The sequence below is a fragment of the Calonectris borealis genome, chromosome 1, assembly GCF_964195595.1.
Source record: "Calonectris borealis chromosome 1, bCalBor7.hap1.2, whole genome shotgun sequence".
Classification (NCBI taxonomy): domain Eukaryota; kingdom Metazoa; phylum Chordata; class Aves; order Procellariiformes; family Procellariidae; genus Calonectris; species Calonectris borealis.
In genome coordinates, this window is record NC_134312.1 from 16,683,307 (window position 1) to 16,704,089 (window position 20,783).

Genomic DNA, 20,783 nt, shown 5'->3' on the forward strand with positions numbered 1-20,783 from the left:
GAGTAGTGGAGAGCAAAAAATGAATGGCCTCAAAAAAACCCTCCAGAGATACCAAGCATCTGGTCAACTGAGTCACAAATTCCCAAGCCTGGTGATTATTGGAATCACTCGGTGCTCCTTTTGCTGCTGAGCCTTTCCTAGGCCTCTGCTGCCCGTCGCTGGCAGAGGCTGGGACACCGGGCTTTGGGCCTGGCCCCGCGGAGCTGGGTGTCCTGCCAGGCTAGTCCCGGCAGTGGGAAGATGGCCATGTTGCAGTGGGGGAACAAGCACGAGCGTATGAGGTGGCGTGCCTGAGGCAGAAGGCAGGTCGGGGGAGCGGGAAGGCCCACCCCGCCCCCAGACCAGGGCTGCCGCAGCCGTAGGGCCCTTCCTCTGCACCCTGGCGTGAGCCGCTGCCTCGCACGGGTCCTCAGTGGCTTTTGTTTCCCGAAAGCAGACGTGCTCCTATGCTTTCCCATAAAGGCTTTTGCCTTATATGTGCGCGATTTACACTTTAATTGTAACTAGTTCAAACGCTGATGTGAAAGATGTGAGAGAAATATCCCTAATGCTGGACTGCGTTTGAAAATTTGCTTCTCTATCAAATCACACAAAGGGCTTTCTGAATGCTTTTTTCTGTGGTGCATTCGGGTTGGCTTTGAAAAATGTTTGAATAAATTTTTAATGTTTTTTTTTTTTTTCCCCATGACACTTTTATGTGTTTTTTTTAATTCCGTGTGGGTTGCTCAGTCAATAGGAGGAGGAGGCATTGGCGCGTCCTGGGAGGCTCTGCCAGGAACTGGGTTATCACACTGAGAGGCTGCTGCGAGTGTTTACCTATTGTAACAAAAGATCTTCTGATGCCATTTTATTATTAAACAATCTATATTCCTTGCTCGAGATTTTTGAGGCTCCCAGCAGTTCTGTCAGGCTAACCTTGTTGCTAAAGATGATTTTGTGGTCTTAGTTTGCTGAGTCAGCCAGGCAGCGGGGCGCCGGCCGAAGCCTCCGCCATTTTATGACAAAGCCTTTCTGCCGTGACATGAGCCGGGAACCGTAGCTGTGCTTCAGGAACTGCCTGCACGCCTTTAGGGGACCCCCTTTCTTGCTGGGGGCATGGCACTGGCCCGTGCTGGCCTGGGTCTGTCGGTGTGGAGGCGGTGGAGCTGCCCCAGGCTGGAAGATGTGATGTCTCTGCTGCTGCTTGGCCATGCTCACTGTGCTCAAGTTGTATCTCAGCTGGCTTCAGTTGAACTGTGTTTTTGTGTGTGTGCTGCCAAGGTACTTCCAGTTTAACTACAAAAAAAATTGCTGTTGGTTGTTACTGTTGGTTCTCTTAAAGAAATAAGATACACATTTCCTTTAAATGAGAGCATGAGTTTGTTGGTGGATTTGGACCACCAAAGTGTGTACTGCACCCAGCTCTACTCTTTATAAGCCGTTGAACTCCAGTTTTTATAGTTTGTGTGTGCGCTCCTGTGTGTGTTCCACATGGGCACTTCCATCTTTTGCACAAATGGCTCATTTGGAACCATCGCATAATTTATAGGAAATATTACCAGTGTTAAGACAGAATAAAAGGCACCTGTGCTTTAGCTCCAGTCCTTGCTTTCTTAGGGCGGTAGAGGTTTTAGCACTGCGTATGAAATACTTTTAAACCAAGTCAAGAAACAATCAAGAAAGTCAAGAAACAATCCGTTCTATATAAAAATAATGAAGTTACACAGTAATAATAATGAGAATAATAATGCTTGGCCTTGCTTTTCCTTGGAGGTGGAAACCATGCTAAAGTTCTGTTTAAACTCAGAGCTGTGAACACATGGCATCTTCAGTTAGTCACTTCAACTTACGTATGCTTACTTGGGCTGTGGCATCTCTTTGTTAAAACTATAAATATACTTATGCTTTTTATTTAATCTTAGTATACATGCAATGTGAATTGAAGTGAGTTATTCCTTGTATCATTACATCAAACCTTGAACTTGCAGTACAGCTGCTAGCAACCAGTGTGTGTGCTCATTTGCTCTGGGTGTTTTTCTAAGAGTTCATTAGGTGTATTTTCTTTCTTTTCATCTTTTGGAACCTGGAAATTAAATTCTTCCAGCTTGTTCCACTTAAATGGTATAATATTTTATGATGAAAAAGGGATGTAGTATCTCTTTTGATTTTATAACTGTAATTTAATTTCTTCTTGTAGGTGTAGCATCTATGACTGTGCCAGTGTACATCGCAGAAGTTGCTCCACCGCACTTAAGAGGCAGATTAGTCACCATTAACACTCTGTTCATCACCGGAGGGCAGTTTTTTGCAAGCGTCGTCGATGGAATCTTCAGCTACCTGGCAAAGGACGGGTGGAGGTTTGTGAGTCTTCCTTGCTAAAAGCAAAACTGTTGTGGTTGTGATTTGGTTGACGGCTATTATAATTCTTGTTGGTAAAATAGAGTTTACATATAGAGTGGTAAAACCATATACTGAAATGGAACTTTAATAATTAACTCTTGCTAAATTATATCCATACCGCTTTCACTTAGGCTTAATATTCACAGTATGCTTAGTTCTTTTGACTTTACTAAACTTTAAAATGGATGAGCAATAAATATGCATCAATAAGCTTGAATGATTGTCATGATGTTTATGAAAGTAATTTGCCTTTTGCATTTAGAATAATTACATGCTGATTTTTCAAAAGGCAAATTTCCAGTAAGTATGATGTTGTATGTGCAAAATAGAGGTGTATTTCAAATATTCTTAATTTGAGCAGTAGTAATCCAATCAGAATTGAAGTGAAGGATATTGTAGCATAACTTTATAGCTAAAAGCTTAGGTTATAGAATAATATGAATCTCTTTTACTCTACTTTCTGGATATTATGTTCTTCCTGTAGACATCGCTAAGTGTTTCTGGACTGCAGTCTTATACCTACCTTCTTTATGGTGGTGTGTCATTTGTCAGAGATGAGAAATTCTATTGGCTCAGTATTTTACTTGCAGTGCTGACTTGAAAAAAATAATTAACAGAGAAGTGTAGGAGGAATAACTTACACTATACATTTCAACTTTTGGAAACTTGTGCTTAATTATGTGTGCTTTTCTGTTGAAACATTCTTGGGAAAGGGACGCATGTTGTTGTAGGGCCTTTGATTTCTATTGCTACAGCCTGGAATCATTTTGCTATTTTAAAATCCTAATTTGAAGGATTCTCCCTCCACCCCAAAAACTTGCAACATAAATGTACATAGAAGACCTTGGAAGCTGATCTTTTTATAGTATGTAAAGAAATATGCATTAAAACAAAAAGTTAATGTTTTTTTCTTAACGAATCTACAGTTTAATTTGTGTATGTCTGAAGATTCAAGAAGTTTGAGGTTTTTACTTTTTGTCCATGTGATTGTTTCCTTTGCCTCTTTTGTAAAAAAGAGATCACATTTTGACCTTAAGAAAAAAGTCACTTCATGCTGATTTTGTTTAATTTTAATCTAATTTTAATATAATTTTAAGTTTTTTAGCTCTGCTTTGTGCCCTCTGAAAATGCATTGGTTACTTTAGCTCAAGTGAAAATAACATTTTGCATTTTTATGTTAAGATTTTGATGACCTTTTCATTATAATACATCTGCACTCTCTGGCAGGCTATATGTCCACTTACGGGGAATGGAGAAACAGCCTTCACTGAAAGAAAAACTTAGTTTTGTAGGATTGCTAATCCCTTTCTGCAGTTAAAGAATTATGCTCCATTTTGAGAAAAGTTAATGGCAGTAATGCATTTCTGGGTAAAAACACAAACTGAAGTATTTGATCCCTGATGCCAATTATTCAGTAGTTGCTTTATTATTTTAAATTAACTTTTACCCTAAATAATTTGCTAATGTAATAGCTCCCTATGAATGGGGCTGGGTGGAAGGAATGGACAAATAAAGGTATTTATTTAGAAATGGAGCTCTGAGTCACTGTTACTGTTAGAGGCATTGTGCACTTTCTGTTCAGGCAGATTTTTTGAGTTCGGTTTACCTCAGCGGTTAGGGATTCAGCTGGGGGAAGCTTTTGTGGATGTAAATCGTTTTTTTTTTTCCCTTAGTGGGCTGCCACATAGGAGGTCAGGATGTGTTTGTAATGTGTGTTTCAATAAATACTGGCATATTGAAAGAAAAATACAAGCTAACAAAGTATGTGACAAGTATTTATCTTATTGGAGCTGTGGTTTTTGTTTAATTCTTCAGATAAACTAAGATATTCCCTAGCTTGAATTTTGCAGCTCAAAAGCAGACCTCTAGGTTTCTTTGGAAAAGATCAGTCAAAGAGCTAGCATTGTGGTATAGGATGTATCAGTTTTCAAATCAAGCAGTGACAGGATTGACAAGTGCAGTTGTATGTAAATGATTATTTAAGTGGAAAATATCATTCCAGTTTGTTACACACACACAAGTTACCATCTTTTGATATGTTAATTTGTAAATATATTTAGCTAATGTGGAAGATTAGGTGGAAGGCAATAATCATTGTCAAATGTAGATTTCATCTTTTTGTAAAACACTGGTGTTTCCATATGCCATTTTACGTTTAATAGGAATGAGGCCCCCACCCACTGAAATGCTGCACAACTGTTCTGAGAACTTCTACATTGGTGTAACTTACTCTTCTGTTTCAAACAAAAAATAAACTATTCTAGTATAATTCAGGCCGTCTAATATATCTGGACTGAAAAAATTAAAAGTAAAATTTAGAATCTGTGGATTGAGTAAGACTAGGAGGTTGAGTGTGTGATCAGAGCTGTGTGAGATGCTGACTTCTGAAAATCTCCAACTATGGTCATTTCCACTTCTCAAGACAACTTGTTCAGTCACTCTTACTGTGAAGAATGGTCTTTGATCTGAATTTTCCTTGTTGCAGCCTGTGACTATTGACTCTTGTCATTTCACAGTGTACATCTGAGAAGAGTCTGTCTCCATCTTCTCCATGAGCTCCTTTTCAGTTGTGAAGGATGCAATTAGGTCTCCTCTCGATCATCTCTTTTCTGGGCAGCACAAACCCAGTTCTCTGTTGTGGTTTAACCCGGCAGGCAGCCAAACACCACACAGCCGCTCGCTCACTCCCCCTGCTCCCCCAGTGGGATGGGGGAGAGAGTCGGGAAAAAAAAGTAAAATTTTTGGATTGCGATAAAGGCAGTTTAATAGAACAGAAAAAGAAGGGAAAATACTAATACTAATACTACTAATAATAATGATAGGCTATACAAAATGAGTGATGCACAATGCAGTTGCTCACCACCTGCTGACCAATGCCCAAGCAGCGATGCCCCTCCTCCACCAACCCCCAGTTTATGTACTGAGCATGACGTCATATGGTATGGAATACCCCGTTGGCCGGTTGGGTCAGCTTTCCTGGCTATGCACCTGGCAGAGCATGTGAAGCTGAAAAGTCCTTGATTTAGTATAAGCACTTAGCAACAACTAAAACATCAGTGTGTTATCAACGTTCTTCTGGTACTAAATGCAAAACACAGCACTACACCAGCTACTAGGAAGAAAATTAACTCTACCCCAGCTGAAACCAGGACATTCTCTCAGCCTTTTCTTTTATGTTACACATCCTAGTTGCACAACCGTCTTAGTGATCCATTGCTATGCCTGGTTTGTAGCTCTTTCTCATGTTGGTGGTCCCAGTCTTCCAGATTCAGCATGGTATGTTGAATAGTGAGGAATAGTTGTTTCTTGCAGCCTGCTGGCTCATGCTGGATAGCTTCTGCTAATGCAGTAATACTATGTTTTATGTACAGGCCAAGTACTGTTCTGCCGGGTTGAGTGAAGCGAAGTGAAGTGAGACTGTTGACGATGCGTTGGGCAGAAACTGAGGCTATGCTAGTGGTGAGGAATCCAAAGATTCTCAGCTGCGATGCTGGAGCTGTTAATTGGGGATTGTGTACTTGTCTGTCCTCAGCTAGTTTACTGCAACCTAAGACTAAGCAGGGAAGAGTACAGATGGTCTGTCACCTGGAAAGAGTGGCCAGCAAACACATGGGGAGAAATCACAGATGTTCACTCCTGAGTCATCACATAAGAAATAAAATTATGGCAGTTATTGTAGCTCTTAGTGACTGAATGGTTAAGTATTGGAGTACTACAAAAAACAATAAGGAACTTTTCTTTTTCTCGGCACTGCTTGTTCTTGGAAATGCTGGATTAAATTAAAAATAAACAAAAGAAAACAAATATTTAACCTGACTCTTATGTCAGGTTAGCTTTATAAACCCTGCTAATGCCATCTTAATAGTATTGCAGCAGTATGTCTGAGAAGGAGAAATGTTACAGCAGACTTATTAAATTTCATGCTGGATTTTTTCAGGTCTGCTAGACATCTGGCTTCAAATGCAAAGTCTTGTACTCTGTATAGGAAATAACTATATTAGATTTCTGAAAGCTGGCTCACTGCATGAAATGTCTAAAATTGCCTGCTTTTACTCTAAATTGGTTATATGAAAATTGTTTGATCTGGAAATTGTAACAACTCTTGAACTTGCAATGGAGGTATACTCTTAACTGGACATTTTCCTTCTTGCCTGCTCCTTGTACTCAACTTTGATGAGAAACATGTTGATTGGGAACTGACTTTAGTGAGCGAGCACTTTCTGTACATTTCTTTTTTATCTTGCCTGTGATAAACAATCCAATAGAGTCCAACTGGTAGCCTTAGCAGGCTGGATTGAGCTTCCAGGAGTATCAATTGTTTTTGCCTCTGAAGATGATTGCAGGTACCCAGTTACTTAGTTCTGGAGGCTCTGCTGTATGTAAGGGACTGAAGGGCTTTGGAGGAGCAGAAAGCAGGTAATATGAGCATAAAGGACTAAAACTGTTTATATAGATGCGTTAAAAGATCCTTTTGCTTGCAGCTTGACAGAATACAGTGATTGTGGTTTTAATCTCTATGATTTTGTTCTACTCTTCATTTGAAGTAGAAGAGGCTTTCTAAATACCACTCTAATGCAGATATTGAATATACAATTTGGTGAGCTTCAGTGGTATATGTGTAAAGGTGATTCTGTATACAGCTACCAAAATGTTTGGGGAGAGGAAAGAGCATACAAAGAAATGAGGACATTAATGAATGAGAACATTAGTGAATGAGGAATGAGAACATTAGCGGATTGGTGACACTTGTTAGATATGTTGGCTGAAAACTACTCAACTAATAATCATTCCACGAGCTTTATGTTTTGAATTTATTTTCTTCCATCTGCTTTTCTTTTTTTTAACTAATGATGAGCTATACCATTCTTGAAGTGTTAGAAAATAAGAGACTTGCTCACAACTTTCTTTCTTGACCAAGATTTACTTATATGACCTTTGGAAATTTTTGCTGGTTTTAAGAAGAACTTGAGGGCTCAGCTTGGGGATGGGAAGGCTGGCCTGCATGCACATTGTCCCAAGATGGCCATCCTTTTTGCATTACCTTTTGGGTATTCTTTTCCCCATTCTCCAGTTTTCTGCCCTGTGGTATTGCTCATGTTTTTCTTTGTTAAATTTACAAACGCCTCTAAGAAAGTCTTTTTCCATTTTCAATCAAAATGCATTTGGTTCATTGCCCTGAAACAAGGTTTCCATTAATGGTTGTGCTCTCTTTCCTACTCTATTAGCAATCTCATTTCATAGCATGCTTTATAAAAACATCCAGGTGAGAGACTGCTGAATCGTCTGTGTGAAAGCATGCATCCTGGGGTGTGAAGAGAGGAGCTGGAGGAGAGATTAGCAAATCTCCTTAATCTCCTGATTGATGTCAAGGTGTGAACCTGTTTATGAGTACAGACTACCTCAGTATTCAGTCTGAGGGCTAGTTTCTGGAGGTGTTTTAATTATTATAACCACTGATGTGAAACCCGTGATAGCTGCAATAATGTACAGGTGACACCAGCACAATTTAGAGTCTTTAATGGAAGTGAAAAAAATCTTGGTGAAGCCCAAGTGGGAAAAGGTCAGATTTAAAAAGCATTATATACATTGTTCTGCAATTCTTATTATTCTTCTTAGTGTTTTATTGAAGGAATATAAAAATGTGAAGTGTATAGACCAGAACCACCCATGAAAGTTGGTGGTATGCTTCTCTGCCACAGTCTTTTCCTCCCACTTTAGCTGGAGCAAATCATGGTATCTGTGGGTGTTGTCACAGGTGTCAATGCTGATCCCTGGAACATAACTCTCTGGCCAGTGGTAATTCTCTGTTGAGTAGAGAACTAGCCTTAATGCTCTATATAGTAACCTCCCCCAGGCACCTAAAATGCAGTTTTGATTTAAAACCTAACATTGCAGCTGGCTGAAGATTTAAGAGCAGACTCTCTAAAAGATCTGGTGTAAATTGCAGTGCTGGTGAAATGAACTTTTTTTAGTGTTTCTGCTTATAGTCAGAAATTGTCAAAAGTAAAACAGACATCTCCTTACACAAGAGGTATATTCCTTGGTCACGTGTGTCCTGTGTACATATTACTGACCAAATAAGCATTTTTCATTGACTGGTTTTGTTTGTTTGTTTTTTTTTTTTTTAATATGTCTGTAAAACAATTAGCAGGATTTCGGTCTCATTTTTGCCATCAGCGGTACACATTTGTTCTCTGTGCCTTTCCTTTCTCTTTCTGTTCATTCTTTGATAATCCCTTCAGTGAAGATATAAGAAGTTTCGAAACTACTGGAATATTTCAGAGGTTTTATTTAGTCTGACTTAGTGTCCTTGGAACCAGTGGCTGTAGGGTCAGTGGTGGCAGAATAGTCAACATGTCCTTGAGATTTCCTGGAATTGAAAGCGAGGGTCCTGTTTTCTAAAATACTTGCAGAATATGATTCTTGCCTCCTTAACTTCTGGTGATAAAGAATACGAGGGGAGAAGGGTTTGATTTGTAAATTACAGCTTGGGCAGCTGTAGTTGAGTCTTCTCATAGCATGTTTTTGTAGATAAATATTAGATATTTATTTATTTATTTATTTACTTATTTCCAGGTACATGCTGGGCCTGTCGGCTGTTCCAGCAGTTATACAGTTTCTTGGATTCCTGTTTCTTCCTGAAAGTCCCCGCTGGCTCATTCAGAAAGGCCAGACTCAGAGAGCACGGAGAATTCTGTCTCAAATGCGTGGCAACCAGGCAATCGATGAGGAATATGACAGTATCAAAAACAACATTGAAGAAGAAGAAAACGAAGTTGGAGCAGGTATGCTGAATGCTTGTTGGCCTCTCTGCCTATCAATGAGGAGATAAAAATCAGAAGAAATGGTGAAGTCGTAGCCTGTAGGAACTTGTTTTGCTTTTTCTTGTCTGTTTTGCTATTTGAAATATTTCATATACTAGTAGCTTCAAAAATGAACAGATGTTTCTATGATCCTACAGTTTTAAATTAGGTTCCGATTTCTTAAGTGAGTAAAAAGTAAAGTTGGGTAGGATTCTAAGTTTATACGACCTACGCTTGTTGTGAGAATTGTACTCAAAAAATTACTCAGTTCAAGGATGCACATCTTGAAGAGAGGAAATAAATAAAATAAGGTTTGATTTCCTTTATCAGTGGAAAAGGCCAAATAGATGGTCAGAAGGCACTTTACATGCCTGAATTATCCAGAGGCCGTATCCTGGCCGACCATATTTTAGACAAGCAGCCTTTGGAAAGATTTACAAAACTAGGCATGTAATGTAGAGAAGCTTTTTCAGTAAAGGCAGCTTCTGAAAGTCCTTTTGGTCTGCCCCCAAGAAAATAAGGCATCTAAATCAAATGCTTTTTTTACTCTTTTGTATCCTTATGCCATAATTGCTCAAAACTTTATGTATGTACGTATGTGTGTACTTATAAAGCAAGATTACCATTCCATTGACTTTCTGTCCACCACATATTTTGACTTTGCTTTGTGCTGAAAGTGTTAACGTGGGAGTCTCAAGTAAGGCACTTAAGTAAGGCTCATCTTAATTCTTGCTTCCTTAAACATTGATAGGAAAATAGTGTAACTTCTTAGAGCTGATGGAAAGAAAAATGAAAGTTATTTTACATCTGTGTAAATTGAGGTTCAACATCTTATAATACCTAATCTCATTGCCTCATTGAATTTGGCTTTGAGCCTTACAATATTAAGTGTCTGGAAAAAGTTATTTGCTACATACTAGCGAAGGGATTTTCAAAATATTCATCACTGGTGTGAAGTAGGGCTGGATTTTTCTTCTCCCGTTATGTTTTTGAGGCTTTGGATACTTTTTTCCAGTTCTTCAGTTTGGGGGCGGGAAATAAAACTGATTTGATAAAAAGCTGAAGTGGATATTCATAGAACAGCTTGGGTTTAAGAGTCATGTGCCGAAGTTCTTGATCCTAATTAGGGATTGGGCTGTTCGATTCTGTGGAGAGCCACTTAATGTCTAGTATTAAAGTTTTTATGATTTGTAGAACTAAAAGGAGCACGTGTTTGACCCATCCAGTCCCTTATTTTAGTCACTGGGCTATAGGGTATGACCTTTTTTCTCTCTCTTAAATCTTTCCTCATGCTGCTGTTTCACTATTTGTAAACTATATGTGGTGGTGTAAGACTGCAGTAGGACTGACGCCAGCTCAGTTGTTAAATCAGTCCTCTATACATTTGTAACTTGGACTGGCACACTAATTATGAGGTTGTTGGCTTTCTGGGATGTGTAGGTCTCTTGATTCCCCCCCCCCCCCCCCGATAATTTATTGTGTTCCTAGTGTTTAGTTAAATCAAGCACATTCCTAGGAGAAATCTTGGTTACAGAGGATCAGTGTTTTCCTCTCTGGTAATCCACAGCTTCAGAGTTGTCACCAAAAGGCATTAAAAAAAGAGGGTAGTTACAAGTATATGCTGTCCCGCTTGTTATAAATGCTTAGCAAGTAGGTATTAGATAGTTACGGTCACTCTCATTTTGTATTATAACTTGGTAATAATTGCACTTCATTCCATTTAACCCAAAGTCTTTGTTGTTATAAAAAGGTACATTGTATGTCAACATCAAGACATACATTATTTTTGTTACCTTTCTGTGACTTACAGGTGGTATTTACAAGTGGTGTTAAACTGTAATTACTTTCAGTTCTTACAGAGTTGTCTAGATCCTCAGTATTAAATTTGGCATGCATAGTGCAAGATCAACTTGCTGTTCATGATTTCATTGCCAGGTGTTCAGATATTGACAACTCAAATGTGTGCTTCTGCAAAGACTTTGCATTTCATTTTGCTATTCGTATTTTGGGGTTTTTTTTGTTGTTTGTTTGATATATTCCTTCTTGTATTAATTTCTCCTATTTGTGGCAGACAACGTTAATAACAATCACAAGTGATGGTAGTAATTCCTATCAGAAATTGTGGACATCATTCCAGTTTTACAGAAAGCTTTAATGACCCTAAACTGAGAGTGTGCATATGTGGCATTCAAGGAAAGATAACCATAGGTCAAAAATCATCCGGCTTACTTTTAGGTAATAGTGTCTTTCCCTTTCCTGTCTTTTCCTTTCTTGAAAAAGAACAGATGTTCTTTTTCATTAATTGATACACAAGCATCTTTGCCAGTTTCTTAGGGCATCATTTTCTAAGTGAAAATAACGCCTGTGTTTGACTCCTTCTTTGCAAGGGAGTAACAGAATGTAACCGTAACATATTCTCCAGTCCCACACTAAAAACTGTAATGCCTTTTGTAACTGTTTCATCAACTATTCTTGTCACGGAAATAATGAATCACAGGGGAACTTCATCTGTGTTATTTAAGCTACTTTCTTAAAGGTTTGGTTTTAATGTCTGTCATAAAACCAGAGAAGTTCATTGTGTTTTCCACATGGTCATCAAGCAGCTTCTGTCTTGAAAATAATAAAAATGCCTTCAGCAACAAACTTCTATTTCAGAAGTCGTTTGTACCAATGTGGGACACCTGTTAAGCGAATGATTCGCATTTCTTTATCCTTTCTGATACGTTCAGCCACATCACTGCTGCTGATACTGCTTAGCAGCTTATATTTTAGCATTTTCAGATTGGTATCAGGAAAAGGATGTATCTTTTTGACAAACACTTTCCCCATGACTGGTTATGCAAATGACATTTTTTTCTGGCAGTCATGAATACTGCTTTTGCGTGCTCTATTCTGTACTTCCAGTGTGGCTTGGTGTTGTAACCTTGCATTACAGAGGAGGGAAGGGGAGGGCATTGCATTCTGCAGTAACGTTACAAGACAAATTGAATCTTGGTCAAGTCCAGCTAATCATCATCTCTTAATGTCATCCCCCTCTCAGATGGTGGGGCTGTAGTGCAAAAGGGAGCTGGCGACAGGAAAATCAAGGGTAGAGGGACTAATGAGGAAGATACTAGAGAGAAGAGAGCTCCCCAAGAGTTGTGGAAGCAATAGTTTATAGGTGCAAAGTGGTCTTCCCCTTAAATATGCTGTGGATCTTGCAGATTCCCTAGTGCTTGGCTCAGGCTCTGAAGCCTTAGAGGAGAAAAAAGGGTAGAGAATGGTCAGAAGGGTTTTGCTACCAAGGGGAGGATCAAAGACATTGCTACAAGAGGGTTCTGGAGTGCCTTTTCCTAGCAAAAGGTGTCTGACTCTCACTGTTGCTGAATTGTAGTTTTTAGTACAGTGAAGGCAGAGGTTCTGTACTTCACGTTAGTTAAAAACAGGCAATCAAATCATAGCAATGCAGGTAAGCACTAGCACAGCTGCTTAATACACACGTATGGATGAAGTAACTTGCGTGCCTAAGTGAATTAGAGTGTGGGATTTGTAATGCTAATTCTTGAGCAAGCACTTTGGAAGGAATTTAACGGTGGTGGTTTTGTGCATAACAATAAAGCTATCTAGCATACCTTTTGTAAAAGTCTTACAGGCTGCCAGTGTAGTGGTCATTTCAGACTGGAAGAAGTCATTATAGCATTCAATAGAGGCATTTTAAATAGATCATTAATTTTCTATATGTTTGACAGCACTCCAATGTTCAAAGCAAGTCATAGGAGAGTTTCAGTTTGTACTGTCTTTCTGTGTGAAAGCATCCGCAAACCACATAGCTTTTCCTCATGCCCCTCTTGTAGCTGAGCTGTGATGTGCCAGGATGCATGGCATTTCACGTGAAATCGGTAGTGATGAGTATAGTACTAACTTAACATCTTGACAAAATGAACATCATTTGCATTAAGACCAGACATTTATTTTTGTGTAGATGAAGGATGTGTAACCATGGATCATAATTACACTAGGAGAGCAGTGTAATCTCCCCCAGCGTATTTATCCCACATTTCTCTAACCTGTGAATTAGGGTTGAGACTCTTGACCTTATCTGCTATGCCTGTGGACCTTTACATTTTATTATCTGTTCTTACGCATGTATATGTGTTAACTTCTGATCATGAAGATGTCTTTTTTGCACATGTTATACTTAGTAATTCCGGCCGTGTAAAACTGCTGGGGCTCAGTGGTGCATGGAACCATGCTGCTTCTGTGAAACTCACTGAGTGATTCAGAAAACTGATTGTTACACTGTAATATTGTTTAACCTACCATTCTGTGTCTGTACCAGGATGTTAGGTAATGGGCACTGCTTCTAGATCAGACATTTTCTTGTGTTTTCATTATTTTTAATACATTTTTTGTAATAGCCTAGCTTTTTTTTTTGTGAGACCAAGAAAAAGGTATCCATGCCACTCTTTCACTCCTGTAAGCTTGACTCACTTTACTTCTTTGATGAATTTCCTATTGGATCAATGAATCAGTCTCCTTTTTTAGGTTTTGTGTTTCCCTGTTGGACATAAATGTTGTATGATCTAAAGGTAAAATCACCTCATTACCATTAGGTTTCAGCTCATAACTTTACCCAATTAAGTCAAAATAGGATATTATCAGGCAGGAGATCTGGACCCTCAGTCCTTCCTGGTTCTAGTACGTTTCTATTTCTTACACCTTTTCTTCTTAAGTAATATTTTAACTTGTCAGTATTCCCGGCTATGGCTTTGGCTGGAACCATTTGACATACATCTTTCTAGGGAGATACCAGAAGCTTGCAATGTTTTCTTTCTTAATCATAATTCTCCCCTTACTTCTGGGAGTCCTTTTTATCCTAGGACATTGCCTGACATGTCTGGTGTTGAAAAAGATACAGACATGCTTATTGTTATTGGACATCAGGTGGAATCTTATTTAATGAAACTTCGTAATACTGTGATGCTCTGGTAAGGCTGTGCAGAACTCCAAATCATTCCACTTCCAGACACTGAAATCCTATTTGAAGTTAATTCCTCTTTCATGATCTTAAGTGGCTGTTGTCACCTGTAACCATGAAATTAGATGGAAGTCTTTGGGGCAAAAGGAAACAAAGGAGTTGGGCTAAGGATTTGTTGAGGAAAACCCCAAATCCAATATGGTTGGTAGTCATGTCAGCCTGAAATTCTTGCTTGTGGCAATACCAAATGCCAGGGTCAGTTCCAGGTGCGTTTTGCCTTTGGATTTTGTGGGAAGCATGGCCAATGCAAGAGGTACTTGAAAGGAATGTCTTAGTTTCATTCTTGTGTTTTAACCATTTATGTGTAAGAATTTTTCCTTTGTCTGTACCCTTAAGAACAAAAATTCTTCCTGTGTATGTGTCCATTGGAATTTGTTTTGAGTTGAACCCATAAAAAAAGCCCTCCTCTGGATAATTTAAAATTCATGCAATGCAGGCAAATAAAACATGGAGACATTTGATCTTGAGAAAGTATACTGACTCAATTCAGTGTACAATCAGAGAACAAGAAAAAGCCTTCTACAAAACTTGGCAAGGAATATTGGAAGTATGAATTACTGTATTAAACAACTGATAAAGAGAGATAGGAAGATTTTTGGTTCTCCTTTTATCCTTAAAGTCTTTTAAAAGGCTGACTTATTTTCACAGATATGACCTTTGAGAAATATAGTGTATGAAGAACAATTATTGTTTTTCTGCCTTGTATAGAAATATGACTGCTATATTTTAAAAATAATAGTTTGTTTCTGGTATCTTAGAGCTCTGCTTATACCTTCAGTTTGCACGCCTAACTGTGAGTTTGGGAATGTCTGTATACTTTAGGAATCCTGGCGTTAGCGTGTTTACCTGGCAGGGCGTTTCGAGTCGGCCTTGCTTTAGTGGCTTATGACCAAAACCAAGTCCTTAATCTTTCACCTTGGTTTTCAATGTGCTGGCATAAATTCAATGTTTTTCTGGAAATGGTGGTTAATTGCCTGTCTGAAGATCAAATTCTTTTGGGTAGACTGCTTCAGATTTATGTTTTGGAACAAACTCTTCTTTGCCTGAAGTCCAGACAGATTTTGTGTATGGTAGTCCTAAAGGGCACGAAAAAGCAAAACTCTGTAAAATTATATATAAGTATAGGGAAACACTGTGAGGCAGGAGGGTTTGGTTTGGTTTTGTTTCTTTTCCCCACTTCAGATTCACTATGAGGTTTCTGGAAGTAAAATTAGTTTTCCATCGACAGCATTATTAGCTTTATATTAGTTCACAGTTTCTAAAGTCTACAGAAGATTCAAGCTACAAATCTGGAAAATAAAAGAAAATTAAAAAGACTTCATCTCTTATCAGTTAAAAAATAAATTTGGGTGTAATGATTTTGTTTTAAGCCAAATGACATTATTCACAGATTGAAGCTGAATTTGCTGACATTCAGGTAGTATTAACTGCTGCTCTTCATCTGAGGTTGCCTGTGGGACTACATGTCTGGAAACAGTATTGAATTCCACTCCAGTACTAGTGCATCACTGAACTTTCAGCTGCTCCCTATGCTTTGTTTAGGAAAAGGCATCTGTTTTGTGAAAACACATGTTGCAGAGTGGAAAAAAATGTTGGAAGAATAAGACTAGTGATTAACATCCTTTCATGAGAGAATGTGGTTCTTCTAAAGCAAAAACTGACTGAAGGAGAGGCTGTGAATAAGGATAGCATGTTTGGCTTCAGTCCTGTCCAGGGGAATAGGAATTTGTGACTTGTGCTTAAAAACCAAACAAATCCCTACACCCCCTGCCGCTGCAAACTTAACTAGAATAGTTTATTTTTCTTTCTTAATATGAACAGCCAAAATTAGGCATTTTTGGCTGGTTGTTCAGGTGTTATCATCCTGTTTCATGTTTGTTATCTGCTAGGGCTAGTTTCAGTACTTCATATTTATAGAAAAGTATCTTTTTCCTTTAACACAAAACCTACTTGTTTTTTGTATTTAAACAAGCTAGTCCAACTGACTTGGACTAGATCAGTTTCTAGAAGCTATCGGCTTCTGGCCCCAATTTCCATGCCTTCTAGGAGCTCAGTTCAGTTCTAGAAAGCAGTAAGCTAGACATATTTCTTGGATTTTCTCAAAGCAGTGCTTAGCTGTATAACTTGGCCTGTTATTAAAAGTTCGCTTTGTAATAGCATAAACTTTAAACAGCGTTTGTAACTGTGTACATTTACAATAGTTCCTTCCCAGTTAGTCCAGGGGAAAAACACAAAAATAGCGTGGCATGTAGTGAGATTTTAGGAAAGCTGGACTAAAGATTCCTGGCAAAAGTGAACCTGAAGGACTTGGGGGGAATATTCTTGGTCAACAAAAAGAAAAATGGATGTGCATAACATGAGTAATAGTAAAGGAGTGAAGCAAGCGGAAAAGACTAGAAATAGGAGAAAGGGAAAAAAAAAAGAAAAGACAAAAAAAAGACGACCTGAAGGGGGTGGTTCTTGCATTGTTGGGAGGCAAACCTATTCTAAACAGTAATAAGACTCGTTCCTTACTTTCTCTCCCATTTCTGTACTGAGTAAGTGGTGGGAGACACCTATATACTGTCCGTGACACACACAGTTTGTTACTCTGGGAAGGGAGCCCAAAGAAGTGAGATGGGCCTGAGCGAGAGAAGCCTGTGTTGGTAAAAGGTAGTCATAGGATTTTAACGCTGGGATAGGAATGAAAGGGCAGAATACATCTTCTTAAAGGAAAGCTACAGCATTTAGCTGGTGTCTTGAGGCACCTGGCAGTGGGCCAGCCTTGTCAGCGATGGCAGTGCGATAACCTTTTCCAAACTGCAGTGCGAGGATTTGTTGCTGCCGTCGTGCTCGCCAGGCTCCTGCCTCTTTGGTCTGAATGGACCAAACCAAGACGCCAAGCCTTGGAGTCAGTGTACTGGAGAGCAGGTTTGGTTTGAGGTGGGATGCCTGGAGTGCAGTCAGCCCGGTTGTGTTAGAAATGGGAAATATAATTTTGAATTTCCTGCGTACTTTTGTGCGAGAGATGGGCACACACTGCCTTCACAGCAGAATTTGCTGTTTGGGCTTTTTTTTTTTTTTCTAACATGGTTACGCTGATGTACTTGTTTCTCATCTGAAATTACGGATCTGCTTTTTTTATTTATGTATATCGTTCTTAAGAAGTAATAAAATTATGGTGCCTCTAGAGCTGCTAATGGTCTTCAAGAACTCAGTTAATTAAAAAAAAAAAAAGGGGGGGGGGGTCTGGTTCTTCATCGCTTCCCTGCTGGATCCAGCATCTGCACTGAATACACAATTCTAAGCTGAATGCTCCCACTTGAGCTGCCTGTTTACGTGCAGCAGGGATTCAGACAAAATACACAGTATTGTGTGAAAATGTTAATGGGCATAGGGGGAAAATTTTTTTTAGACCGCTGAGGAATAATTATATCACTTCTCTAAGCTTAGTATTATGATTCATTATTTAGCTATCAGAGCAGGTTCTGTGGCAAAATTTGGAGATAATCTTGCAGCTTCTTTGCTCTCTGACCTTATGAAGATGAGTGGAAACTCTAAAACGGATTTAAGGTTTTTAATAACAATATTTATATGTAAATACCACAGACAAATAGCTGAGCAAACTTTACCTATTGATCCCATTTTAGCGTTTTCAGCATAATCATTAAAATTAAAGTTATGGGGCTTGGGTTTTTTTTTTGTTTTGTTGTTGTTTTTTGGTTTTGTTTTTTTTTTTTTTCCCAATTTAAATTAATATTGCTCTGCAGTGTTGTGAGAACCACGTCAGTGCGGAGCTGACTCTGCTGCCTCCTAGGTGACAGGCTTTACACAAGGGCAGAATTTGGTTCACCCATCAGATGTTAATGATTCTTCAACAGCAGTAGTTTTTCTTTGGCTCTGTGGTCAGGTGAATACAGTGTTTATACAGCCTGTTTAAATTGAAGTACTTTGTTAATACGAAGGAGGAAAAAGGGTTTTAAACAGTTTGCACTTATTTCTTTTACATAAGGCCATATTCTGCTCCTGCAATCTAGTCAGGCTTTATTTTTTCTGGAGACCTTCACCAAGGTATTGTCTGCCTGATTTTTGTCCAATGCTCATCTTTTTCTCTTGCCTTTTAAAATAACAGCATTGGGTTTTTTTGATCTCTTCTGTTTTCAAGACACTTTATTCTTCTAGCGAACCCAAAGGGTTTGGTTCAGAAGCAGCAGCTATCCTTGCCTGCTCCCTGATAGTTAATCCAAAGTATTCATGCACTGAGCATTTTAGTAAATCTTGTCAATCAATGTGAAGTCTATCGCAATTGGCATGCTGCCATATGTGAACTGTGTTTTGTTTGACTGAAGATGGATTTGGAAGGGACAAAAAAAAAAAAAAAGAAAGAATACTTTAATGTAGTTTGCTGCTGAGCGTGTTGCTGCTGTGACTCCCAAACTATCCATTTCAAATGCTCCCTTACACAAATATTCTTGAGCTTTCCCTATGCTAAGAAAGCAAGTTGTTGGGATTTCTTCCTTTTGAAAATAAATGAAAACAAGTGTAGTACTTCCATGTTGACTATTTGACCAGAATATGTATTTAGATCTAGTGCTTTTACCCAGGAGATAAGAAACAGTTTCTTTCTTTATATTAATTCTGTTTGACTGTAATTTTTACAAGTGATGAACCAGTTCAGCATTCTGCTTCATTCATAATTTTTTGGTGAGCAAAAAGTCAGAATTCTGCTTTCCTTTTTGGTTGTTTTTTTAATGGCATCCCCTAAGCCATAGTGATGCTCAATAACTGTGTAGTAGTGTGCTAGTCTTGCTATAGAGCCAAATCCCTAGGAAGCAGCTTCCTCCTCATGTTATTTCACTGCAGAATAGGAAGGGTGAGCACCACCTTTTCCTTTTATCATCTGAATGAATGTGTCTGTGGGCTTACGTTTTTTGTGTGTTGTTTCTGTAAGTGAAGCACTTTCTAGGAAGTTTATTATACTATTTTGTATTCTAAATATTACTAGTCTCCTGGAAAATGTCCATGTAGATTAGAGGGCTTTATATGGTTGAAGCATGTGTGTGTGTGTGCGTGAGATAACTAATGCTGCATGAATAAGTCACAATGAATAATTTATCTAGTTAATTTAGACTTTCTTTCTGCTTGTCAGTTGTCTGTGGGGAAACTGCAGTTTCCTTTGACATATTTATTTTGGAAGTGTTAAAATGCTTTGGAATTTTTCTATGTGAAGCTGTAACAAATGCATTGCAAACTTGAAATTTTTAGTATAAACTCTTTGGAAATTGTGGCTTTCAAAAATATTAAATAGTATTTCAATCATGTTCTAGAAATACCTGTGCAAATAAAGCTCTGAATAGCTCAATTAAAAAAATAAGAAAATTTTTAAAAAATCAGTAAGACTGGTCCCTCTCCACCCCTGTTTTCAGGTTTTCCTTTTGTTAAAAAACCAAACCAACCCAACAAACAAAGAAAAAACCTCACCAACAACAATTCCTTCACCAAAAGCCATTTGTTTTTTTTTTAGCACTTTTTTCCCCCCAGGAAACTACTATTCTGTTAAATGTCATTTTCCTATGAGGAAAGGATCACTCCACTGTTCTAGTAGTGGTCAATTTGTGTATGGTTTTTTTCTGTGAACAGGTAAATACTGCATTTATGGATAATGGTGATTTTGAACTTTTTTTTTCTGATTCTGCACATACTTGAATATTTTTATTTCTGTTGAATAAGAAATAATGTTTTCAAAATCAGTATAGTTCAGTGTCTATGGATATTCAAATATTTACCAAAAGTCATATGGAAAATGTTGTTATCTAGTCAAAGTAAGTTATCTCACAATGCAGCCATGGTGATTTATGAATGAAGAAATAATTTTTTCTCCAATATTGTGCGTTACATTTAGAATTATTCTGTAACTAAAGGTTGCGAGGGCTTGAAAAATTTATCCTTTTCCCTGCCATACTTAGTGAGCATCTAGTTCCCCCTTGTAGAGTTGACTTCAGGCCAATATTTAGTGTCGGCAAACCTAGCATGTTGTTAATGTTCCTCTCTTCAGTTGCAAGGAGCTTGTAGAATGGCTAAGAAACTGCTGAGAGTTCAAGTTGCTGTATTGCTTGTAACTGCTTAAATATGTTTAATAGAATATGCTGCATGTTTATTCTGTCCTTTTATAGTGAAATGACAGGTTTTATCATAGGTTACGAAACAAGCTTCTTTGCTGTAACACACGATAGTCTTGTTCTGCTGGCCAGTCTGCAGTGGTGGGCAGGGACCGGTGAGAACCCGCTGGTGTTCATGGGGTGCCCCTGTGCCCGAACCTGTGTGAATTGGGGTTGTGAGGACTTCCAGGCACTTCTTTGCCTTGTAGAATAGTACTTTAGGGCAGAAAGAGTGTAGCTCTTTCTTTTGGTACTAAAACTGCATGAATATATTTGGTTTTTTATCAGCGCTGAACATCTTTAATTTTTATGTGCATTCTCCTTGGCATCAGTGGCTATAAACAGAACAAAAATACCATTTTCTTTGGTGTGTTTTGACCTGTTTGACCGCTTATTGAACATGGAAAGGTTTAATTACAAATATTTAATAAAATGGATTGATTTAAG

The 20,783-nt window shown here is 38.4% G+C and overlaps 1 protein-coding gene across 3 annotated transcripts in view; it reads left to right on the top strand.

Moving 5' to 3' along the window:
* Positions 1-20,783, top strand: part of SLC2A13 (solute carrier family 2 member 13) — a 168,204-nt gene that overhangs the window by 28,473 nt on the left and 118,948 nt on the right. For all 3 annotated transcript variants that reach the window (XM_075145784.1, XM_075145793.1, XM_075145802.1), the window contains exons 2-3: positions 2,177-2,336; positions 8,956-9,164. In XM_075145784.1, coding sequence (XP_075001885.1) covers positions 2,177-2,336; positions 8,956-9,164 — 369 coding nt within the window. The remainder of the gene's footprint in view (positions 1-2,176; positions 2,337-8,955; positions 9,165-20,783) is intronic.